The sequence below is a fragment of the Egretta garzetta genome, unplaced genomic scaffold, assembly GCF_000687185.1.
Source record: "Egretta garzetta isolate BGI_Z169 unplaced genomic scaffold, ASM68718v1 scaffold34, whole genome shotgun sequence".
NCBI lineage: Eukaryota > Metazoa > Chordata > Aves > Pelecaniformes > Ardeidae > Egretta > Egretta garzetta.
The window spans coordinates 1,835,100-1,862,012 of NW_009259586.1; the positions used below are offsets into that span (position 1 = coordinate 1,835,100).

The following is a 26,913-nucleotide window of genomic DNA, read 5'->3' on the forward strand; positions in this document are numbered from 1 at the left end:
CATCTAGCCTTTTTGTTTTGTTTAAAAAAACCCACAACACACCACATGTAATATGAGGGGGAATACAGTTAAAAGAATGTATTGCTTTCTATTTAGTTTCAGTGTTCCACTACAGCTAACTTTAAACTTTGTGTTACAGTTCCTGCACTACCAGTTACAAAAGTGTTGTTTTCCGGCACCCCCTCTTCCCTGAGACACCACGGGAGTTGGCTTCCTCCTTCACCTGGGAAGAAGGATTCTAGAAACCTGAAAAACTGGAAACATCAAGAGGCTAAAACTGAGGAAAGCTAACCACAAGAAAGTTTTTATAAAGAATCATTACATTTAATTGTTTAAAGCAGAAAAAAAATGAGCCTCCTCAAAGAACGTAAACCAAAGAAGCCTCATTACATCCCAAGACCACCAGGAAAGCCATTTAAGTACAAGTGCTTTCAATGCCCCTTTACTTGCAATGAGAAATCCCATCTTTTTAACCATATGAAGTATGGCCTCTGCAAAAACTCAATTACTTTAGTATCAGAGCAGGATCGTGTTATCAAGTGTCCAAAGACCAGTTCCTTGGAGCCCAAACAGATCAATCAGCTCGAATCTACAATCAAACCAACTTCTTCTAAATCTGTCACAAATGGACTGTCGAACCTCGATTCAAAGCCTCAATATCCTTTTGCAAAAGAAGATGCCAAGGAAAACGTTGAATTACAAAACCAGGCAACAAACACGGCAATTCAAGGGCAAAAGCCTGCGATTCAGAAGGAACTAACCCCTGCCAGTACTACAACAGAAAGCGCTATCAGCATGCAGCCCCTTTTGGACAGCATTGTAAGGCCCTCGGCTTTCGTTCCTGTAGGAGAACACAGAGATAGTAAAGGCCCAGAAACTAGTGAAGTATCTGAAATTATATCACTCTCTAACAAAAGTTCACCTTTTCACACTAAGTCTGCATTTCATGCACCAAGTCACCCATGGAAAGCAGGTTCTCCTTTCCTCCCAGAGTTTCCACACAAAGTCGCTCCCACAAAAGGCTTTGGTTCCATTTCACCTTACATGCAACCAATGATTCCTGAGTACTCGCCCCATTTTTATGAGCATAGGCTGGCTATCTACACACCGTACTTGCTTCCAGGTAATTCAGAGTGTGAAAGCTCTGCTCTGTCCGTCTATGGCACACAAGATCAAAGACACTTTCTTCCCCACCCTGGGCCGCTTCCAAAACCCATAAATCCGTCAGCGTATGAACACTATCGATTGTTCCAACAATATCATTCCACTCCTCCAATACCATATGGATTTTGTAGGCCAACAGATCCTCCATTTTACAGATTTTCACACGTAGCTGGTATTAACAGAGATCAAAATTCTCATCTAATGGAAGAAACTACCTTGCTGTATCCAGCTTCTTTAAGCCCATCCCAACAATACCCTCTAAGTTCACACAAAAAACAAGCAGATTATGAAAAAGAAATGACATTGCTGCATGCCAAAAGTCATTCCAAAGACGACCAAAATGAAAGAGAGAATGCTAAAATGAGCCCTCTCGCAGGAAGTGCAGCAACAGGCTCCCCTGGCAGACCAAGCCCAACCAACTTCACTCAGACAAGCCATGCATGCGAAGGCTTATTTGACCTCTCTAACAAGTCATCTTCCACATCGCTAGGCAAGTATGATCAACCAGAAGAAAACTTCACAGCTTTCAGACCTGTGAGAAAAGGCACCGATCAACCAACTCTACTTCAAAGTGTGCAGACACAGCAAGACAGAGGAGATTCACCCACCAGGTAAAATCATAAAACCACTTTGCAAATTCTTGTCAGATTTAGTAGGGACACACAAACATAGACAGATATATTTTGTACAATGCCGATAAAATATATTTAAATTTACAACACTGAGATAATTTGTTCTATATTAACTGTGCAAAACACAGTACAACTCACAGTGGCTATGGGGAGTAGATCACTTATTCTCCTTAAGTGCATTAGGTATTTCCAATACCATTACTATGCACGTGTCTGTGTATTTCAGGAAATTACCTGTATTACAGCGATGTGTATGGTGAAAGGGACTTGGGGGAGTTAAAGAAGAAACAACAAAATTGTCAGACTTCTAGCCAGATTTTTTTTTTCTCTTCTTCCTAACCACTTCCTCAGTCCCAATTTAAAAGAGCAACTGATAGTGAATTCTCTTTTCTCCTCATTTCTTTCAGCATTAACGTCACTGATGAAGATTCACATACCCAGAACGAATGCCATAACAATGAAGGCTCACTGTCCAACACGGAAGAAGACACAGGGATAGTTCCCCTTAATCTTTCAAAAAAGGCTGACACAAACACAGGACCTATTCATGAGCATGCATACAAAACCACATCCAAAACAGAAAGTCAGAACTTTGTAGAATTGCAAGACATGCCTCTGAACCTCTCAGTAAAAGATTCCTGTAACACCGTAAGCCAGAAAACATCATTCCACAGTCCATCTCATGATAATGGTGCTGCTACTTCTCCAAACACCGAAAACGAAACCCCCGGAGCAGATGCTTGTAACCCCAAGAACCCTATTACCAGTGCCTGCGACAAATCTTTCACATCTCACCGTAATGAAGCTCAAGACTTAAGAATAATTGACAGCTGTGATGAACAGAAACAAACAGCAGCTGTAGCTCTCTGTCAGCTAGCTGCATACAGCCCCAGCAAAGTTAGAATGGACAACGAAGGGCAGAGTCCTCAGGACAGTAACGCTTCATGTTCAGAAGCTACTCTTAATTCTTCTGATACTCAGGATACTCAGTGCAATCAAAAAGTAAAAGGACAAAAAAGGACAAATCAAAAAGAATCGGCAAAATCACAGCAAGGCACTAAAAGAGTAAGGCCAAATGACTGTAGCAGAGTCTTCACTTTAAGGAAGAGAACAAGAGTATCTTAATTCTTCACTTTCCAACAAATTTCTGGTCATAGAAGCTAGTTACTAACTACATCATAAAATTTCTACAAACCGCCTCTTAGCGGGTTTGATCCATGACAAGATACATTCAATCTCTCCCATGTAAATAATGTTCATAATTTTATATTAATATTTTTAAGTAACTGAACTTTCCCTTGTATAAGCTCAGATTTTGATGAGTGAATTTTTGCATTCATTACTAAAGCCAAAGCACATTAGATGAATCTTCAAGTTTTTTGCAATTGTATTAATGTAAAATAACTTTTACAACTTCTTTTCTTAAAAGACGTTTAAGCTCTAGAAATGATATTGTTCAATACCATACTGTCATAGTCTTTTTCAGGCTTAATTTCATTTAATAGGGTTTTTTTGTCTTTTTTCTTTGAAAAACTTTATTTCACGGTGCAGTAGTTTAAATAAGCTTAAGATTAAACCTGGCTATTTAGAATTTACTGTAAAAGCTGTTTTGTGTATGAATGCACTTTGCCATTATGCCATAATACAAAACAACAGACGAAATTTTGTTACTCAGAGGCAGACGTTGGTTTAAACAAACCTTGCATAAGCAAGCCTTTCTTGACCAAGAACAAGATTCAAGTTAAACCAAAGAAAGCCTGCACGAATTTAACAAATTCAGTTTATGGTCACTTTAACTGAACCACTATGAAAGCAATACTGAAAATTTGGAGATCTAAACCATCTAGGTGTCTAATCCTCTGAGGTTAGACAGACACTGGGCAACCTTCAAACTCCAAGCCTAAAAAGTTATTTATGTAATTTATTTCACCTGAGGCAAACTCTCCTGGTGAAGGTCTTTTTTCCGTATACATGTATCACTAATTATCAGTTTTAGTGGGCTTCTACATACATACCAAAACTATTTTCTGCTTCTATAACTGTATATATAAACGTGCAATTTTTCAAATAAATCTGTGACCTGTACTTAAAACATATGGAAAGTCATTAATGAACACAAATACATTCACTATACTATCTGTAACACATATTTTGAAGACAAATTAGCAAAGAAGTTGCTAGCCAAATTTTCAATTTGCAAGTAGAATTTGGCATGGAGTACCAATGAACTTTAAAAAAGGAGCTTCCTTCAGTGAAGGAAGTTCATTAGGCAGGTTAATTCATCCGTACTTTAACTCCATATGACAAACCTCAGAATTCCCTCTGCCTTAAAGCTCCTATCAAGCTCATCCGAACTTCTACAAAAGGTTTAACTAAAATCAGGCTGTTCCACTGTATAAAAATCTCGCATAAATTTGCACAGTGTGCACTATCCCAGACGAAGTAGTATTCACTTAAAACTATGGGTATACATTTCTCATTGATTTATTATTTAGGTAAGAAATATCCTCACCTGCCTAAACATTATTAGTAGGTATAAAACCTGTGAAAGGAAGCAGAGCTGCATTCAACGTAATGTAAAGCTCCCAGAAATTTTTTTCTAATTTTTAGTGACGAGCTTTGACCTACCAGCATAGACAGAGCATTCTAAGAAGTTTACCATTAAACTGTAAATTATGGGGGTTAAGCTTCTGAGTTAAGAAACAAAAAAGAGAGAGTAACAACATTGACCTTTAATTTAATCTTTCATGGAGGAAATGTTTTCCTGTATTACCAAAAGACAAGAATATCAATCTGAGTTTGAACAAAGGGAATATGGTAACAGAAAAAATCCCGGTAACTCAAATGACAACAGCAAGGCAGTAAGAAAATATGATGTACCAAGTTGTACATCAGTACGTGCTTAAACGAGGGGAAAGAGCCTCTTTCTAGGCCAAGTTTAAAGCTTCAACCTTAGGGACATATGCTACCAAATCCATAATTTCCAAACATGAAATTACAGAGTTTAGTGTCACCGCTGTTGCTTTTTTCACTACATTAAGCTATTTGCCTGACTAATCTCTGGAAGCAGAAAGTTTCACAGTTCCCCTTACCCATTATTTTAATAAATCTCATGTATCTCTTTTGTTGTTAATTTGAATTTAAGTCAACAAGAAAAAACTTTTTGGTGGTTTCCCATACAATTCAAGGATTTATTCTTCACTATCTCCATACAAATATTGTTCATAAAAACGAGCTCCAGTGGTGAAGTCTACCTCACCTCCACTCCTCAAATTAAATAAAAAACGTGCTGAAGAGTTAACTACTTTATTAACTTCATTTCTGTCCTTCCAAACAGAAATCTTTCTAACTCAATGTCCATAAACAAATTACTCTAGGGCTCCCGTTCCTTGAGAATAAGAAAATCAGTCCTAATGCTTCTCTAAATATTCTCTTTCTGCAAATTATACCCAATACCCATAGTCTTGTTCTGGTCACTGAAAATAGTTGTCAAAAGTAAAGGTTTTCTTTTAAGAGGAAGAGAATAAGCTTTCAGTTTTGTCATCTCTCTACCAAATAACCTTAGTTCTTTCAGTCTTTCCCTGTCAGTCTTTATTTTCTGTTCTTCTCATGATACCTGCTGCTTTAGGCTAGCTTTCTTTAAATAATCTTTTAAGTGTGATGTCCTAGGATGAGTACTGTATGTGTCATAACTTTAGTCTCAAGTGAGATGGAAGGATTACCACACTCTGTTTCGGACTTCTTTTTCACTGTCTTGTTCTCCTGAGATAAATAAAATTGTTGATTGATGTGAGTGACCCACATGAACTCTTAAGCCCTTTCCTGTATAACTGCTGCCTAGAAGTTGAAGCATTCAACTACACTTGAATTGTGTAGTTACTCATTCCTAATTAGGAATACTACTTTGCATTTGTCCTCATTTCTTAAATAATTTTAAGGACAAACTGAACATAAGTCTGTCTTTCAAAGTACAACGCAGTTCCCCTTAACATCTCTGTGTTAGCTTTTCTTCCAACTTCCAGAATTCATTCCTTTTTCTTTCTCCAAATCGTTAAAATCAACTTTGAATTTCTACATTAATAGTGGATTGGATAACTTGCATAAAGCAAAACTGAAAAGGCAGACTTGCAAATGAAACTAGAACATACTGTATTTAGTATAATTATTTTTTTCAATTTCATTTAAATGGAAAACAAGGTCCATTAAAGCAAAAGGAAAAATAAAAAAAAGGGAGAAGGGACGATGTCAAGTGTGCCGTGGCTATTCTGCAGCCTAGATCTGCTCAGCAATAATAAAAGTTTTGACTCTGATGAAGATAGAACATGATTTGTATTACCAGTTATATTCTTCATTAGCTGCATCCCATTTTATGTCCCTGTCTTTCCAAATTCCATCCCTACAAATTCAGACTATCCTCTTTTACTCATCTTTCACAATAGCATACATTTCTGCCTTCCACATAACTCATTCTTGAGTATCAGGATTTGCAGTTTAGTCAACATAGTCTCTGATTAGGTTTCTTACCCATCTTCTTATATAACAACTATTGGAATTCTTATCACTGTTTCATTAAGAAACTTCCAATTCCTAAAAAATCATTTTTCCTTAGGCCTTTATGCCTACCTCTTTCCCAGAAAGACTGTGCTGACATGACTGTGTTCTCTCCTTCCCCTATTTAGCTTTATATTCTTCCACCCCAGTAACACAAAGCTTCGTCTTATGCAATCTGACAAATTAAAAATTTGTGTATAAACCTATGTATATTAAAATCACCTTCACAGGCACTTCTGCACCTGTGCAGAAAAAGAAGGTGTAAAGGATACAATTATCATCCCCATTCTACATATACAAAAACTCAACCTAAAAAGTGAAGAGAGATGGTTTCACAGCACAGGTCAAACCACTGCCAGAGCTAGGATTCACTCATATCTTTTGCAGTCCTATACAACATCAAACTTTGATGAAATTTCCAGGTTAGGTTAAAAAAAGTCTATTACGTTAGGCTTCCCTGATTCCTCGATAGAGGTGTACAGTTTCAGTTTTGTTAGAACCAAAATAGAGACTTATCTCTGGATGATGACTTCCCATTCTTAAAGTTGGGGTTTTTTTAACTGTTTTGTCTTTATCATACAAGGGCAAGAGTAAGTAGAAAAGGGAACCTAACTGAAGGCTAGCTCCACAAAAATTCTCACATGCAAAACCAGACACTATATCGGACATGAACTCTTTTAACGAAGACAGAATAATAAACTGTATTAAATACCATATTTTACAGTTTCTTCTAGAACAAGTCAAGAGATCTTCAAAATAGAAAAGATGTGGCAATTTACTAGTTTACTTTGTAGGAAACACCAGTTTTGAAACATTTTTGAAAATAAATTTTCAACCTCTCTATTCAACACTGCAGTACCAGATGAGATCAAAAGAACCATCTAGCCCAAGGTACTGCTATATAAGTGCCCAATAATGGGTGTGTACTACTACATTACACTTTTGTCATTTCAACTCTACAAAAAATTGACCAAAATCACAAAACAGAGAAGTACTACTTTCACATTAATATCTCCGTACTTCAGTGTTGATACATACAGAACACAGAAACAATTCCTCTGCCCTGTTATTTTTCTTTCCATCCAGATATTTCAAAAACACTAAGAACTTAAACAGTTAATTGTATAAATTATGTGAAATTGGCCTCTGAAATTTAATCAGAAACATAAGCTACTAGCTTTAAAGTGCAAGTTAGTCATCAATTATTTAATATATTCTATTTAAATAATGACACTGACACAATATAGAGGCATACAGAATTATTTTTATACAACTGTACAAAGAAACATGGGAGGGAGGAAGAAGGAAGAAAACCCCAAGAAACTAATTTCATTTTAGAAGGAAAAGTTTATTAAGTATAAAAACGGCACACCCAAGACAATGCTTTTGAGAGAATATCCCCTTAAATATCCCCATAGGCATATCTTTTACTCTAGAATTCAATACTACAGTCATTATTCAGCACACTCACATCAGCAAATTCCAGTCTATTGCCACACATTCGATCTCTAATACTATAAACTGTTAATTCATGAACTTACTAACATTCAGCAACTACAACTCACCATCTGAAATTCGGGAAGGGAGTAACAATCCTCTTCTGCCTAATTCAGCCAGAGCCAGGCATCCACCATGCCATGCATTGTCTGTTTCCTGGAAACTAATTTTAGAACAAAGAAGTTTTGTTAAGACTAGCCTTCCCTTTTTGAATTTCATTTTTCATGGTGAATTCCTGACATTTTAAGACACAATCTAAACCAGCATGTGTTTATTGTGTTATTAATCCTGTTAGACTTCTAAAATATAGTAACAACTTGAACATGTTTTCTTTCCCATTTTGTGCAACATAAATACTGCTATAAACTTGAGCAAAAAACCCATTTATCAATATAAATGTAACCTCAATATAGAAGAGTACAATACCTGAAACTCATCCAGAAAAGGAAAACAACTTTCTAGTATACTGGCAAAAGATGCAGATTTACAGAACATACCCCAAATAACTAAAGAATTTAGTGCCAAACACAGTTCTTAACTAGCAAAAGAGGTTCAATTGATAGTTTCCAATAAACACATTATACAAGCTTATGCTGTAAGCAAACAGTGTTTATCCACCTTTAAAAAACATAAAACAAAACAGAGCAACTTGCAGTGAAAACAGCAAAAAAATGCTAAAAATAGTACACAATTTCTGGTGGACTGGCAGATAAAGGCCTGAAAATGGGAAAGGTTGCAGCTGCATGACTAAACATGCAGAAAGTTCATTTTGTATTCAACTAGGAATAGCAATCTAAGAATAAAATGTTGAACAAACAGCCTAGGTTGTATCAAAGCTTCCTCTCCCAGCATCCTGTCTCTGACGTGGCAGATGCTTAGCAAAGACGAAGCATAAAGGATCATTCCCTTATTAGCCTTCTCCTAGCTCTGGCAATCAGCAGTACAGAGACTGCCCAAGCCAGAGGTTGCAGCCAGACTGTCATATTTAATAACCCCTGATGGGACTCTCTTCCATTAATTTCTAGAATACCTTTTTGAACTCGCTTTACACTTTTGGCTTCCATAACATCCTGTGGCAATGACTTCCACAGTTTAATTATAATTGCCTGAAAATGTACTTCCTAACGCTTCCCAATTCTCGCATTATGAGAAAGAGTGAATAGTAAACAGTTACTCGCTTCCCCTCTTTCTTTCATGTTTATGATTTTATGTATCTCCATTATATACCTCTACTTTTTCTTTCCTCTTGGAGAGAAACCCCATCAGTTAAATCACTTTTCAGTGATTTAGTTTTATTATCCCTTCCTTTCCTAATATCTAACATTCCATTTGCCTTCTCTTATCTGACAGCTGCTGAGCACCCCACTGACATTTTGACAGAATCATCAGCAACTTCAAGATCCCTTTCCTGAGTAGTAATAACTGTTTTATAGCTAGCTGCATTTTCCCAAAGTGCATTAGTTTGCATTCATTAGACATTATATTTCACATGTCATTTACTGTCTAGTTACTTAACTTGGGCTTATATAACATAGTCTTTTCTGTCACCTTCAGTTTTCACTACATTAGCTAATTTTGAATCATCAATCGATTTCTTCACCCCATTGTTCACCTGTTTTCTAGGATCCTTTATGGGTATGTTGAACAGCACAGGGCTCATACAGACTCCTGCGGGACTGTGCTGATAATCTCACTACATTGTGAAAAATGACCACTTATTTCTTCCTGTCTCTTGCCTTTTAATTTATCTACATATAAAAGATCCTTTCTTCTTATCCCAAGAGATATAACTTAGAGCGCCTCTGATGAGCAACTGACTTGTTTTTATTTTGGTCACTAGATATTTAGTGCAAAGACTACAGAAGAGATTCCCTTGGTCCTTGCCTACATTTGTTCCCAGGTGTTTCTGAAGAAAGCAGGTCACTCAATTACTAGTTTGATTACTCATCCCTATGGCTTGAAAAACAAGGAAAGAAAACAGTGAGCACAGGTCTTTGAAGCTCCAGGGATAATTGAGATCAGCAGCACTTCTTAAATTAATCACAGTAACACAGTGGAAGTATCATCTAAGCAAATACTTTCCTTGCAAGTTTTTAAAACTTCATACCTTCTTTTTTTAATGTGTTACTCCTTTGAGCTGGTATTTTAAATTTGTACTCACAACCATTATGAGAAGATTTTTTTAAAACTGAGCACATCTGAGTGACAAACTGAACATTACCATTATTTTTTGTCAATAAATTCTTTTTGTTATTAGCTTAGTCTAAACCACTAGTTTAGATCTTAAAGCTCAAGTGCTCAATGTAGACCTGATGAACCATTTGATATTAAAAAAGCATATCATACTTGTTTAATAATTTAGTCCTTTACAAGCTCTACATGGATGCAGAAGCAAGACATCAAACAATAAAGTGCATCAAAAGAACATCCTAGCAGCTATACGTGATCAAACCGAAGTTTCAGATAGCCCAAAAGTGTCTCTCTGACATGGCGAACAGTACATGCCTTAGGTATAGTGTAAGAATAAGGAAACTGCAACACTCTCCAAAACAATTCCAAACTCTGGTAGATCATGGACAAGTTTGCAGAAAAGAAAAATGTTTTTTGTTCACACGTATACTCTTAGAATTCACAGCAACCTGCAGCAAGAAGTTTTTACAGTTTAACTACGTGCTGTGTGAATAACCACCACCTTCTCTTTATTCCCGACCTGCCACCTGATACTTTGTTTCTAATAATATAAAATCTAGAGGGCAATCATTTCCATGCCATTCATGATTTCATAAACCTCTATTATATCACATTTATTCCTCACAATTCCTAGATGTTTTAGCCTCCCCTCACACAGAGATTGCTTCTAACTCTGGTGATTCTCAGAACCCTTTCGAATATCATTTCCAGTTCTACTGTGTTTCTGAAGATGCACACAACACTCAAGACACGAGCACACCAGAAATTTTTAAGCAGCATGTTACTGAGCATTTTTCATTTTTATTTCTCTAAAGTTCAACTACAGTCCTTCCACATTACTTTAGAATGGGGTCAAGATGAGGGATTAGGAAAAATTTCTTTATTGAACACCCTTAGCATATCCATGCCTTAGAAGATTTTGAAATCTGGGAGAAGGGCAAAAAAAATTTACAGATCTTTAGACCTTCTTCCTAACTGTTGTCCTCCTGTTTCATAAGCAGACATGTTCAGATGCATGTAAAGCATGAAATAAGATTTTTACCTAAAACAGTCCAACAGAGACCCAATCACATCGTCTGCTAATTCTTTTGGAAGTCTTCCAGTTATTCTACCAATTCTACAGAAGTTAAAAGAAAAAAAAAGGCATACAGTGATTCAGTAGTACTGCATTTGATGAGTAAGTCCTATAAAAAATGTAGTTACTGGAAACTTACAATAAGTTGACTGACTGCAAGATGACAATGCACTACCCTAACCGCATTACCCTAATCCCAACAATTTCAAACTTCAAGCAAAAGCTACACAGTAGTGAACTTAACACAGAAATACATTTTTTTAAGCAGAAGAGAAAAAAGAAATGCTACTTTACACCCTTCAAATCAAGTCTTATCCAGAATGTTTCTTTCAAAACCTATCTGAAATTTTCCTGAAGACTAGCCCAATTTCATATCAGACAAAGATACAAACATGGCTTTATACCATGAGCTGTGCTAAAGCCATTGAGGTAACTGTGAATATTGACAACATATGCAAATTATCAACCACGGATTTAATCAGACTGTATTTCTATGTTGTTTACTTTAGTTTATTAGAGTAACTGTAAAAAAACCTACCCTTTTGCTGCAGACCACCTGACAATAGTGTCTTTGTCTTTCAGTCCAACCAACAATTGCTCTGCAGATAATTTATTTAAACAAACAGATTAGTCTCATTTAACACCAGAAAGATTTCTTAAAAGTGTTCAAAATTCATGTTCCTCTTAACATAAGAGCCTCTTAGTTTAAATAAAAATATGTGTATCTAGATTTCTTCTATTTGTCACACAAGTATGACTTGAAATCAAAGAAACAGGAAAGATATCAAAATCGTTTTCTAAAAGAGAAAATTTGGTTTGAAATTTTAAGCACTGTGGAAGATTCAAAATGGAGGTCATGGTGCTTTTTTCAGTGATTCTTTAGATTATTCAGTTATAAAAGTCTTCTGATGCAATTTTTGCCTATTTATTTACAGTATATCCACTAGCAAGCTAGCAGAGGACCTGCTGTATGACTGCATACTAATAAAAAATGCTGTTCCTTTGATACTATCACAGCTTAAAACTTTCAACCATAATTCTTTAGCTTCCATGCAACACTATTTTTTGAGTTGTTTTTCATTACAAATTTTAATTCAACCTTCCATCTGCAAAAGGTTCAAGACATCTCTTTCATATTACTGGACAAAATTGGTAAAATATATTCCAGCAACTCCATCCCCCAACCCCACAACAAATGCTACAGTATTGAGTTTCTGCTTGAGATGCTGAAATCCGAAACATTTGACAAAAATATACCATATTTTAATCAGTTGTATAGACTGAAATTTTATAGTCTTTCCAATTGTTCACATTAGCACAGATACCCACATAACTTTCTTAGCCCCAAGCACGCTGTTTTTCAATATATGTTTAATTTGCAGGCATTACAATAATTTCTGTCTAGTTTTAACACACCTACAACATTTTCAATCTCTCCTGGAATGTCATATTCCTCTTCATCGTCAGTTTCATTAACAGCAACTGTTATCATTTGATTCTGCACAGCCGAACCCTGAGCTTGCAGATTGGCAGCCAGAGATCGACAGCCACGCTGGTATCTGCACAAGAAAAAGACACAGTTAATTTATTTTTCTGATTTAAGTTCCAACTGAAATAGGTACATACTATCACAAAGCCTGCTTGTCAAGTTACTACACTTCTCAGTCTATAGCTCTCCAGTTATTTGGTGGTTGCTTTAAAGGAAAGGGAAAAGTATCCCATTCTCCTTCCTCCTGACCCAGTTGTCTCTTTTCCAAGGTGAGGAGAGCTAGACTTATTTAAATGGTTCCTTTTCATTATCTCTCCCTTTCTTGTTTCAGTATAACATACTTTCCACTGCAGACGATAAAGAGAGACAAAATTCCCATGCCCTAAAAACATCTCCAAAACCTAAAAAGAAAAACAATTAATAAAATCAACTTATTAAAAGATTTTTGTTAAATGTTAAAGCTAGCTTAGTACTTTCTGACCAAACTGTACTCTGATATTTAGCCCGTGGTGTAGATACATTCTTACAGAAGATATACTTTACATGCTAAACTGAATTTTGCCATTGGGCAAGGTACACTCTCCACCTAAAAAGAATTTTCTATGCCTAAGGATGTTCTCAAAAGTTGGTAAAAGAAATACAATAAAAATAGTCACCAAGGGAGCCTGCAATTTTAAAATATCAGTGCGAGAAATCTAAAAAAGTGTTTACCCTCTGGCAATAAGTAAAACCAGACACCAAAACCTGACTAATATGCAAAACGAACACAGGATTGCAAACCTCTTTTCCCCTGTGAACTTTCTATCGAATCACAGTAGAACTATGTAATGGAAAAAGTTATGTTGACTCTTACAAAACTGTACTAAATCAACTTCAGTAACAAAGGTCACTGTCTTCCCATCTTTACCAAGTTATGCATTATATAGGAACAGGCTTCTGCTTGTGTAACGTGCAACATGAAAAGAAAAAGATTTGGCTTGTCACAGCACTAGTTTACTATACCAAAATTGAAAAAAAATTAATTGAAAAAAATTACAGGATACTAAGTACAGTGGAATAAATCTATTTTTTCCAAATGGTAGAATGTGTTCATTCCCAAATAACACAGGGATTACTTACTTTCTCTTTTATGGGAGGGTAGGACGGCAGAAGGCCAGTAGTCAGCTGTATAGATTTAGGTATTTTTAGTTTTTTGAGTGCTTTTGGATTTTTTTTTAAACTGTTTCAGCTTTAAACTAACCTCCATTTTGCTACCTTCGGTTTCACAAATGTCATTCCAAGTCGTTGAACAAGTTTCATCCCTAGCTTGCGAAGGACCATTTGATTACTTTCTGAAAGCTTGCAGTTATCAAGACACTCAAGTACAGTAGCAGCTGTAAAAGAAAATAAACACACTAGAAAAACGTTTTTAAAAAAATCTCAGTAAGAATATTTTGTAAAGTTTTGAAAGTTCTTTAGAAAACTTAGATTTTTAAAGGTATTGCTGAAATGCAAATGCCTTATTACCACTATTTGACCGGTGTCAAAGCTACTACAAAGTAGGTAATATCCTTCACCTACCAAACAGGAAGGATTGCTTTAAGGATTACTTTAAACTATGAAAATTATAATGAATCTAGATTCTCAGAGTATTTATGCCTCTCATTCTCACCAGAATTAACACATTCAAGTATCTTTCAGGGTCTAAGAATTTTCAGTAGTCTAACAGAACCAAGAGTCAGAAAATCTAATTCATTTACTCTGCAGCCAGTTTCTGCACACTAAGAAAGCACTCCCTTTCCTCACTTATTATTTTCAGGCAGCACCAACTTAACTCCTCTGGCAAAGAAATTTTTATGACTGTGAATGTCCAGAAACATTTAGACATGAGAAATACTGTGTATGTGTAAACAATCAGCAACAAAACCTTTCATTTGCACACATCAAAGGTAACAAAGTTATTTGTCCAGCAAAGTAAAAAAAAAACATAGACAAAAGGAGAATCTTGGATTAATGAGTATAAAGTTCCAGGATTCAAAATTTTCACAACACATTCTTGTTACAAATAAAATAAGTCGGTTTGCATTTTCAGCCTGAAACAATGATTGTTTTGAAGGCTGATCATTAGTTAATAGAGATTAACAACTCGGGCTCTGAAGGACCTATCATTCTTGCTATAAGCACTGCAAATATGGAATCATACCGGCAAAATACTCTGCAACTTCTTATTCCAGTTTGTATCAGGGTTTTCAAAATACTAGGAGATCAAAGACGTAACAATTGTTTCAAAATCTGAGAAATTGTAGGGCGTGACTTAAAAATCTTTCTGTTTATAAAAAGGCTTATGATTTATCCTGACATACTAAAATATTAATAAAATAATACACGCAGACAAAAAAGGTAAAGCCAGTAATGATTATTACTCCAATACCTGCCAGCAACCTGGATTTTTTTGCAGTTGCAAAAGCTAGAGAGGCTAATGGTTTAGGAGGAAGAGGCTGCAGAAACATCCATACTCACAGACAGAAAAAAATTAAGGATATATAAATATAAGCCTCTTCCAAGTCCTGCCAACTCCTGAATCACTAAAATATCTACAGACCCATGCAAATGGCTTCAGGACCAGTGCTTATTTTTAAATCAAGTTCTACGTTGCAAAAGATTTCAAACAGTATCATCCTTTGACATTTGTCTATTTTTTCTTTATTTGATCCTCAGATCTGTTATAACCTGTAATAATTGAAAATCTTTGATACGTTTTGTCTCTTACATTTTCTTATCCCCAGCAGTTTCTGTCTGAATACGTGCTGCTTAGTTGTAAGCATCCTATCTTTTCTATGGTAAATGTATTCATTGTTATGCCCCTGATTTTTTTCTTACTACCAGACTCATAACTATTTAATATTCTTCCTATATGCCATAGGCCACAACATCTAATTTTACCAGCGGGGTTAATGTTGTGAGCCAAGACTCTTCTTTTCACATCGATTATGACTATTGCGTTGTACAATTGCATCTTTTCAATTACATAACTTTGTGTTATACTGTATTTTATCTAGCCTGTTTATGATTCTGCTTATCTGGCAGTCATTACTCTTCGAGGTTCTGCAGTGCTGTCTGCTATTTCTATGTGAAGACATTCCTCAATATTTTCTGTTTGTTACTGACCAGCTGTACAGCACATCTGTCATTCCATTCTGTTTGCCTTCACTATCTTATCTCCATCTATACACATCTCTCAGGCAACTGGGAGAGTGAAACTGCTTCCAGCACTAGATCTATGAAGTTTCTTCTCAGGAGTCAAAATAATTCCATTAAGCGAAATTCTAAGCATTCACATCATTGCTTGATTCCCAGGAATAGCACAAACCACATTTCTGGTGCTCTGATAAGCTCCACAAAACTGGGAAGGTCTATTTGTACTGTTTTCTAACTAGCCATCACCTTCCCTTCCTCTCTTTACTGCTATCAATAAAAAACAAGCTAGTACTTTGCAGTCAGTTCTGACCATATTCCAGGACTCACAATGAGATGAACAGAATTCCAACATGCAGCTAACTGTTCAGAAATGTTTGTGCTGTCCTGTCAGGTACCTCATCTATCCCTAATTGGGGATTATTATAATCTCTTTTCACTAAACACTTCCTCATTTCAACAGTATCACTACATGATTCCAGCTGGGTCCTGCACACAGCAGGTTCTTTAAACTTGGGTTTTCTGAAATCTTGTGCTTATGTTAAAACTTTTAAGATAAACGCAAAATTTTCAGCAGTAATATGTGTAAAATCAGCTTATGTTCTAACGAATTTTTAAAAATATTTTCCACATCTTATAGTTTATATGTTCTGTGTTCAGCTCCCGTATTTTAGCAACGGCCAATACGATAACCTGCCAAATTCTTTGATGAGCTGTTCCAACATAACAAACCCCAGTTGCGTCTCCTCCTCCCTCATTTTATCATCTCTTCTTTTTTTCCCCTCATTTTGCATGCTTTATAACTTCCCTGTTGATTTCATTCTTTACAGCACCACTTGTTATCAGTTTAATCTTTCTTTCCTTTTTTTACTGGAATGGGTTTAAAAACAAAAATCAGGATATTACAGACTTACCATATGGTAAACAATCTTCTCTTTTGCCATGTTTAAATAACTGTGCCTACAATTAAAATAGGGAAAATAGACATGAGAATATAGATATTCTAAACCACAATATATCAAGCATGTAGTTCTAAAATTCTTTTCATGTTCTTGCAATAATCTGTAGTGTTTACTAATTTAAATAGCAAAAAAAAAGGATACTGTAAGCCCAGCCCACCCCTCCCATCTATACAATCACACAGGCAGCCAACTCAGGGAGCTGAGTTGGCCAAAAAACACTCAAGAGGGGATGAAACAAAAAAGAAAGGAGGAGGGAAAAAATGGAAAAAAAAGCCACTAGTTTTCAGACAGCTCAGTTCTCTGAACCATCCAGCTCATGGCTTGGTCACACGAGCTCGATGCAGGTGCAACCATGGCACCTATTATCTCAAACAGCTCATGTTGCTTTGATCCTCTAAAAAGTAAAGCAGAATTTGTAGAACATGAATAAAGGCAGAAGAACTAGGGGAACTCTGTATCCCATCTGGGATTTCCTGACGATGAATGTCTCCAAACTGAACAACTGTTATGCCTATGATTTAGGTGAAACAGCGCACAGTACACATCAAGACTTCAGTCACTCCTAAGTAGCAGTGAGGTGGACACAGGTGAGCGAGCTTAGTTATTAGTAGCAACCACACTCTGACAGACAGAACACAGTACAGGCTAAACTGCTGAGTATTTTACCCCATTTCTCCAACAGCTTTTGAGAACTCCATGCTAAACTAAACAAAACCAGCTACAGAAATTTCTTGACTGCAAGCCTGCTACAAATGCACCTCCAACAGGCAAAATTTAATTCCTGTGCCAATGGACTTAAAGAAGTGAAGAGCTTCCAAAATTATTTTACATACAATTAAATATCCCAGTAAGATTAAGCCCAAGCACTACAGTGAGAGAAATGGACTATCACGACCTGACAAAATCCTGTTACACATGGTAGTTTCCTCAGTTCACTTAGTATGCATCAAAACTACTGTGTTCAGTCACTTATTTTTCTTGCTTTATCATTCACTAGAAGAAAAATCTTCCTCAATAAATATGCCTAGGAGTTAAACAAGAACAGACTTACCTTAAAAATATGTACTTTCTCACACATACCAAATACACACATGCCTCCTGTACTGCAGGTGTGGTTAAGAGCAACAAAGGCAATAAAAACACCTTCAGGCTATGTACCCATTCTATTTTGTTTTCTTGCTAAATTGCAATTTAGGATCCTAAATTAGCACTTCTGATCAGCTCTGCTACAAGCTATATAGAGGAATTTGATAAAATATATTGAATTATTTAAGTTTTTTAATGTTTTCATGAGTAACTAGGCATCCTTTAAAACATGTATTTACAAAGCAGAAATGCAACAGAACTACTTCAGGTCCAGAATAACAGCTAACAGGAATAACTACCAACACAAATGGTATAAATATAGCATAGCTTTTATCAATATACCATATCAGTATCCAAAAAAACATATTTCCCACTAACCTACAACAATACTCTGCTTGTATTAAAAAGCCAAAAAAAAAGTTGACAGAAAATCTACGAATCTTTGATATAATTAACAAATCTAGAGCACCTCTAGAACTATTTACCACTTTGCTGAAACATGCAAATGCTCTTTCTTCATCATTTTGTTCCTGCCTTCTGCTTTAAAAACCTATCAGATGGTTTCTTCACAAGGTTAGCGAGTTTGTAGCAGATGCATTTCTGCAGCACCTCACCTTCACAATCACTTTTTTCTGTATAAAAACCCAGTTAAGAGCAGGTACGGTTTTTAAGGCACACACAGGCTGCCTCCAAATTATTAGGATTATATTCAGGCATATTCAAACAAAACACAGTCTAATTCCTGAAGTAGTGATAATGTAAAGAAACAGCTTTTTAACATAGCCCTGGGAACACTCCTGGGCAAATGCATTTGGATGTCCACCCTCACGCTTCTCGGTATGCTGTCTGGAAGCTCCTGCAAAGATGGAATAGAATCTTCAAAACATCTACACAATTTCAGTCTGACATAGTTCCTACATTCTGGCACCTTCCTACAAGTTTCTCCATGAGAAACTTCACATCCTCAAGGCCAACTTTGAATTTCGTTCTGCCTCCTCAGGAAAAACATAACTGGAAGGTATCACCTCTAAGCAAGATGTGGGAAGAAATTAACAAACACACAGGCAGGAAATGAGAAAACTCTTCAAATAATGTACAAGAATTTTTTTTAATACTGTTCTAAAAAAAGGTAAGAAAACAGCCTCACACACCTGTGAGTCAATTTAGAACATGAACTTGACAGATTCTGTTTCACAACCATTTATATTCTTTTCTGACCAAGAAAGTGAAATATATATCATTTAAAAACTTCATATCTAGTTTTCAAGACAGAACATCTATTCTCTAACAAAATACTGCAAGAATTTACAATATCCTTTCATCACAGCAACTCCAGTAAATCAACTGAGATATGGATTAAGGGATTTTATTTTATTGATGCAAGATTTTAGGGGAAGTAAAAATTAAAAGAGTATCGTGGCTACTGTGTTTAAATTAATAACTAAACTTAAAAAAGACTTAATATTTACATGGTTTTGTTCAACAGAATATTTTGTTCTGGCATGTGCTACAAACAGTCACGCATGTAAGGCAAAGTTATTGTCTCAGAACAATCCTGCAAACCTAGAGCTTACCAGGTTTATACTAAAAAGAAAACTACATGATGCATGAACAGAAAACAAAACAAAACATGTATAGAAAAAAGGACGAATCAGCATTACAGTATTCAGCCGAAACTTCCTGCCTTGGAGGAAGAAAAACATTCAAGGCACACCATTTCAAAAAATCTGATACAAACAAAATAATTAATAAGCTTGGTTTGCCACCTGCATAGACATTTTGGTGTCAGCAACTAACAATACTGAAAGTAAGGAGCCTGTCTATTGGAGTATCCAGGCAATCAAAGTTACGCCATGGACTCTTCACTTTAATGAGGACATACAGCATACACCAACTCACCCAACCTGTTGAACTGTTGAAAAGTATGCGACTCCCTCTCTTATAAATAATTAAGCCACCTACAAATTAGAGAAAATCAGTGGTGTGCAAGCAATGACGACTGTCAAGTCTGGTTTTGCTTTAGAAATAGCATGGTGCAAGGAAAACAAAACCTAGTTTCTTAGTAATCACAGAAGAAACACACCACACCTTCCAATTGTCTGCATAACCCACTTTAGGCCCGACCTTCCTGAGATATATCAGCCAGGATCATCTCCAGGACATGTTCCCCAAGCTATACAAATCACCATTAAGGGTGGCCTGATTGTTTGGTAGCAAGAATATCTTCCTGCCGAGCAGGAGACACAAGTCTGAATCTACCCTCTGGTTGTAACCAACCAAGTCAAGGACTGGGAGGATAATTTCAGCCTCTATGGGAAGAGAAGAAAATGCTATCTTTCATTACTCTGGAGCACCCCCTAGTAGTCATACAACATCCAGGCCCAGGGAAAGCTATCAGCCATCCCTGCCTCCAGGCCAGATGCAGGGAGGTAAACAAGGTGAGGGAGGACATGCTGTCAGAATAGCAAGTTCGCTTGAAAGTAGAGATTATTTAATAAATTATATGTGCAGCTGATGGTAAAATAGATTAGTTAAAGCCCTTGTTCTTACTATGTCTTCAACACAAATAGTACTGCTTCTGTACATCACGTATTTGTCAGGGTATTGATAATGTCATCATTAACATGGTAATTAAGCTGACAAACATCAATACAGAGCCCAGCTAAATGGGTGGCAAAAGAAACACAATTTTGATAAGACCTTCATTATTTATCAGTCGAAAGCCTGAGAAGTTTAGGCTAACACATGGAGAGCTAACAGAATAGTTCCTTTCCATCTTAACAAGACTGCCCAAAAACACGGATTTGAAATACCTGGAAGAAGAAAAAACTTAGCAGCTTGAGATAGCACTATATTCTAACCAGAAAAAGAAACAGTCTTATGATAACAGAACTTCTGAAGCTTAAGCTAACCACAGTACTTCTGGTGAGAAGGAAAAAACTCAGAAGTATCAGACAAGGCCACATTAGAATACTCTGTGCCACTGAAAAAGAGAGGAGGTACAGTATTACCAGAAAGAGGTCAGTGCCCTTGGTATCTGCAGACATAAGAATTCTTTTCCTCTCCTTGTATCAACACTGCTTTTTGTACACCTTTATCACCATACCACTAAGCAGGAACACCTTTTTTTTTTAAAAAAATAACACCAATAGACAATCCTAGCATCACTAATTCTTTGAGAATGCCAAAAATACAGAGACTTGGGAAACATTCTATTTGGAAATATTCTATTTCTGTGCCTCTGGGTCTGAAAGAATAGAGTTAGAGAGTTCTTTCTTCCCTGGAGCAAAATTTACATAAGCATGTAGCTATTGCTAAATAACTTTTGCATTAGAGACAGCTCAGGGAAATGCCCTGTTCTTAAGACTCTCGAGTTTCATCAGATCACTGTGTAGGGCGTTTTATTTTTTTTAATTATTACTCACACTTGTATACTGAATCACTTATAAAACAAATAAGGTTTAATAAGTTTCAGTGCCCAAGGCTACCTCAACATGATGACATCTCTGTCACGCAAGAACTGGGAGTGCTACACCCTGCAGCAATAACTAAAAAGCTGTTTGATATAATGGCAGGTTTAAAAGCAAACCTCCAGACCAAGAGAATTTAAAATGCAGATTCTTGAAACAGGTTAGAAGTTTCCTTCAAGTAAACAAATGTTATAAAAAAATGTAGCAACTTCTTAATAATCCAACATTTATAATCCTTCAAATATACAAAGTATCCAAGCACAATAGTGAATTTAATTCAATATTGCAATGCTAGTTTCAACAAAAGAGGGCAGTTTTAAAAACTGAATCTGAAATACTGCAAGCAAAGATTCCTGCTAAAGCACACCTGTTGTGAAATGATATATTACTGACGACAGGTGTAAAGAAAAAAAAGAAAAAAGCATCAGTGGAATTAAAATGTGTAATGCAGGCTGCGTGTTTCAACAAGAATCATGAAACAGTAGTACTTGTTCTACACATAATGCTGAGTTAGATTAAACAGTAGCATACCTAATCACCGAGACTTAAGGCCACGAAGAGGCAGATCAAAGTGCAGCAACGTTGAGCTACTCATTGCATACCTAACTTGCAGTTTCAGTTCATTGAAATGCAAGAGTTTCATGTCTTTTAAAATCAGTTTAGCCATGCCAATCTCAGTACAAGCTATTTCCTAAATGCAGATCATAAAGAGTATAATTTCATAATCTGACCAAAACCCACCCTGTTAGGGGCTACCCTAAACTGATCTGATGAAGCGAGAAAACTTTTTATCCCCACCCTGGTGGGTTACATTCCCAAAACCTGCCTTGCTGTATCAACCAGAAATTGAAAAAATGGTCTTTTTTGTCTTGCTTGTTCAGAGAGAAATGCCCAGGCACCTACAGTTTGATTCTTAAAGTAACAAACTGCTGGAGGACTCCAAGGGCAAAGAATTTTGAAGCTTGTGGACACAGGTTTTGGTTGTCCCTCGTGAGGATGTGTTTCACTTTACACACTTAGCAATTACATACTATGCTTCTATACAGACTGTTAGAATCTTGTATGTTTAAGAGAAAAGGTTTACTTATTTTAAATACTGCTCTTATTTTCAGCTCATATTTTCAGTTTAACAACATGCTATTGTTACAAGTGTGCTACAAAATTCTTCATATTAAACTCTTGAAATAAATATTTCATGCTCCACTTAAGCATGTCTGTGTGCACACATACCTGAATATGTATCATTCTGAAAACCTTTACTCCCTAATGAGATAATTCATGCTTACATTGTAGTAACTGAAATAAAAATTGAAGACTGAATGTAAGAAAAGGCTTTAAAAATTCAGTCCACTCATACCTACCAAATGGAAGAGGAGTTATGAGCTGTAGGACACAAATAAACCTGCCCTGATAAATACTTCCTCCTATCGCACAGAGAAGGAAAAAAAAATCATATAAATGCAAGAAGGCAAGCTCCTGCTTCCAGGTATATTGTATCACATTCTAGTTTCGATTCTACTTGTTAAGTATTCACCTGTTTCGCTTAGTATGCACTAATGAACAGGTGGATAGAGCCAAAGCCAAACTCAAAGGAATTATGACAAAACACTAATGTATTATACATCCTACAGGTCTCATCATGCACCTACAATGGCAAACAGTCAGTCTCCCTTTCCAGATCTGACAATAAAATGATGAAACATCATTCTATCTTTTGAAACATACTGCAATGCATACAAATAATGCTTCCTCCTGCTTAAGCAGCGAGTCCTAAGTTATTCTAAATATAGATCATTTCTGGTATCTTCTGATTTGGAATTGCTGCTAGAGAAGAAAAACTAAAAAACACACACCACACACTTGTTCCAGAACTTTGCTTTGATGTTTAGTAACATACGGCATACAAGTCCTCATGGCAATTATTTAAAAAGAGCTGCAAAATTATGCAAATTATAGAAACTCGTACAAACACCATCAAATCCTTAAACCTGTACAAAGACTGTACGAGAGCCTGTCATCTGACTTGGCTTGTGCTACCTCGACTTTGGTCAACAACAAAAACATGAAGGAACAACTCCACCCACACAAACTTTTCCATTCCACCCCAAATTATTCGGACATCAAAATCAGAACCAATACCAGAACTTCAAGTATGTCAAAAAGCACACCAACACTTTTAAGGGTGTGAAACCATAAGAAAGTTTTTTATAAAAAGATATTAGAATGTACAAGAGAAGTGCTATCATACAGTAGTCGTTCAGGTATTACAGATTTTTTTCCCATGCATAGTATATAACTTTTAAAACTCAAGGCTAAGAATTCAGCTCTTTGAGTCATGAACTAGGTGAGGGGCATTAAACAAAAAACTTGTTCAGATTAGCAAGCAAAACCACAGGAAATAGTGCATTTTTTCAGACTACTTAAAGACACTGTTTAGCAAGTTTAGTATGTTATTAAAACTACTGAGAACAATATTTTAGTTGAAGAAGAATGGATACAACATTCAAGAATTACTTGCATTTTGGTTACCAGTTCTGAAAAGTCTAGGAGGGACAACTACTATATCATAATATTCTAATTATTTATTTCAAAGTTTTGTTCAAAGCAAAAAAAAACCCACCCAAAACCAAACCCAACCCAAACTGAATGAAATGACTACTAATATACAATCAGGTACTTAAAAGCATTTTTGATAATTATATCAGTATCTGTACTGGTAACTTCACTTTCATTTGGTGATGACAAGATTACTGAAAGAAAATACACAAACATGGGAAGTTACGTTTTCAAAACTGTTGTGGAAGAAATTCTGTATATTATCTTATCCTTCTTTTAATAAACAGGAACCTCTCTGTGCATTTGCTATTGAATGTCTACCATAGCAGTATCGTATAATCATAAATACAATCATCTACCTCTTAAAGGAAAAACAGTATTTACCAGGGCCTGGAGCATGCCATTCACAACAACAGTCCCCTCCATGGTCTGGAAGGAGGATTTAGATAACATTGAAAGCGTCCAGTCCAGGAAGTCTGCCATCCTTTTTTGCCTGACATCAGGGCGGACAATAAATCTGTCACAGAAAAAAACAAAACAGTGCAGTTACTAACTGTATGACTCTCAATGAAATATCATTTTTCCGCTATTCAAACTGGTAGCAGTTCCTAAAACCAATTCTCCAATGGATATTTTCCTAAATCGCCAAGGGTGGGAACACTCCAAACCGTGGTACATTTAGCCCTTCTGTTCCTGAGCAAGGCTCTGACCCAGAATTTCACTTTCACTGCAAACCAACCTATAATCTTGGATTCTGGAGATTTCTCATCTTAACTGTAAAGGAACAAACTTTCCAAAGGCACCACATAAAAATTATTTCCATCAGAATTCATTAAAAGATGAAACAAATACAAGGATTCTCCACCATTCTCACCAAGAACAGCTATTCTGCAAATCCGAAAATGGGTGCAAATCAACAATTGGTCTATACTGCACTGTTATCAGCCAGGCCCATAAAGAATAACCATCAGTGCTATATTTGTTTTTTTGGATATTTGAAAAGGTCAAACACCTGTTATTTCATAAGGTGGATGAGTAAAGAGATAACTTTATATCCACCTTAGAGAGGGCAAAAGAGGTTCATCACAGTTAAACTGCTTCCCTAAACCTACACTCAGCCACCATCAGTGCCAGCCAAGCTACAGTTAAGGCATCTGCTTCAGTTACCTACTTTAGTATTCTTAGTACCTAACAGTTAGGATCCTGTTCTAGCAGAGGTTCAGACTAAATTAAGAAACTTTGTTCTCAATGCAATCTGAGGAAACAAGGTACATTGGAAAGCCCATAAAGTACAATTCATAGCGCTTAAAGACGGACATAGGCAGAGCTTGCATCTGGTTACTTTATACACCTACAAATAAAATGGGGCAGTGCACCAAGAGCTAACTAAGGGGGAATATTAAATACAGAGAACACAGGAAACAGAGAGCAGACCTGTGATCACTTGAACTGTCTTCAAAGTCAGCATCCACTGTGTTCAGCAATGAACAATGAGGATTTGGGGGAGGGTTTAGTTGGGGGGTGGTGGTTTGTTTTACAACAGAGCAGCAAGGACAAAGCCTTCTTTTACACAATAATGCAGGTAACAAGCAACCTGTGGAGTAGATGAACTGGTTCCTAGAGCCTCTCTCAGCCCAAAGGAGTTTAAATCTGAATTTCTAAAAGGAGTGCCCTAACCTGCCGACTAGAAGCAAGATAGGGATAAGCCTCATCTCCTCCTACTGCAACCAGGTCACTGAGCAGACAGAAAAGAAACCCATGAAACAAATTCCAGCTCCTTTGCCCTTTGAAAAACAAATTACTTTGGAAAACAGGAAGCCTTGGATCCTGACGTTTCTAAACTTCACTTGAAACTCAGCCTCATTAGAGCAGGAACCAGAACCCAGACTTCCTCCCCAAGGAGTTTCCTACTCAGCCTGTTACAGAGTTAGACTCCTGTATCTTATCTCTCTGTCCATCCTAGGACTTTTGTATTCCTGCCTACCTAACAGTCTGACTTCAGTAAGATGAAACAGTGATCTCATCTCAGAATAACTGTGCCTGCTCATTAAAGAACTGTTTTGGTTTGTGAACGCAGTGAATTCAAGTGCACCGAGGCCAAAAGGCCTTGGACACAGGTCTTCTAATTCCTGGTGAAGTGTTTTAATCATTTGGCTATTTTGAAAATGGTGTTTTCATAATAAACTAAATAAACACACTAAACAGTAATTTTGCTTACACACCTTGATGCAACTGGTACTGGAACCAGCTTAATATATTCTATCACTGTATTTGTTATGAATATATACTTTTAATAAAAATTAATTCATCCAATAAAATGGAGGTGAAGAGAACAAAAGACAACTGCTAATAACATGCCTGCAGAGTACCCTGCATCGGGATGCAAGGCACTTATGAAACGTCACTGAACTCCTGGGTTGAGCACTGCATGAACACAAAGTTTTGCTGAATGTAATGCTGTAATCAATCACATTATTATACATATGCTTCCACTACTAACTTATTCTTACAGATTCCCTGGAGTGCAAATGAAGTGCAAATTCAGTTTGTATAATGTGATGAAAGAATCTTTGTATCCTTACATCCTTACTTGAGAAGGCTTCCAAATACTGGATGTACCTACAAGAGTCTATCATAGTTGGTTGATTTGGGGTTTTTTCTGTGTTTTTAGGAAGTGAAGATGATAAAGGGCACATTCAGGCACATATGAATACTCAAGGAAATTCACTCTGTGTCATACTTTCACCTCAAATCCTCTGCTTCTGTCAACTTGTGACAAGACAGATTACCAATGCTGATAGATAAAAATCCTAGAAAAGCAGTTTCCAATTATCATTTCCAAAATGACTGCAAAAACTAACCAGGATAAGGAGACAAACCTACATTCTGTTACATGGAAATAAGTATGTAACAGACAAGATTATTTGTTAAAGACTATTCAAATGATTCATGCATTCACTTCAATTTTGCTCTGAAATATTTCAGAGTAAATCAGAAAAGTACAGGACTAGTCACCAGAGAGCTATGATTCTAGTCTCAACTCCTTCATGAATTTTCTGCATGACAC

At 36.4% G+C, this 26,913-nt stretch overlaps 2 protein-coding genes across 4 annotated transcripts in view; one reads left to right on the plus strand and one right to left on the minus strand.

Annotated features, from left to right (window-relative positions):
- Positions 1–26,913, minus strand: part of TBCD (tubulin folding cofactor D) — a 130,610-nt gene that overhangs the window by 94,785 nt on the left and 8,912 nt on the right. For all 3 annotated transcript variants that reach the window (XM_035893406.1, XM_035893405.1, XM_035893407.1), the window contains exons 7-13: positions 24,231–24,363; positions 16,687–16,732; positions 13,839–13,971; positions 12,526–12,668; positions 11,648–11,708; positions 11,077–11,151; positions 7,913–8,007 (exon numbers count right to left, since the gene is read on the minus strand). In XM_035893406.1, the coding sequence (XP_035749299.1) occupies positions 7,913–8,007; positions 11,077–11,151; positions 11,648–11,708; positions 12,526–12,668; positions 13,839–13,971; positions 16,687–16,732; positions 24,231–24,363 (686 nt within the window). The remainder of the gene's footprint in view (positions 1–7,912; positions 8,008–11,076; positions 11,152–11,647; positions 11,709–12,525; positions 12,669–13,838; positions 13,972–16,686; positions 16,733–24,230; positions 24,364–26,913) is intronic.
- Positions 349–2,921, plus strand: ZNF750 (zinc finger protein 750). The gene is made up of 2 exons (XM_009637799.1): positions 349–1,775; positions 2,204–2,921. The coding sequence occupies exons 1-2, from the start codon at positions 349–351 to the stop codon at positions 2,919–2,921; spliced, it is 2,145 nt and encodes a 714-aa protein (XP_009636094.1).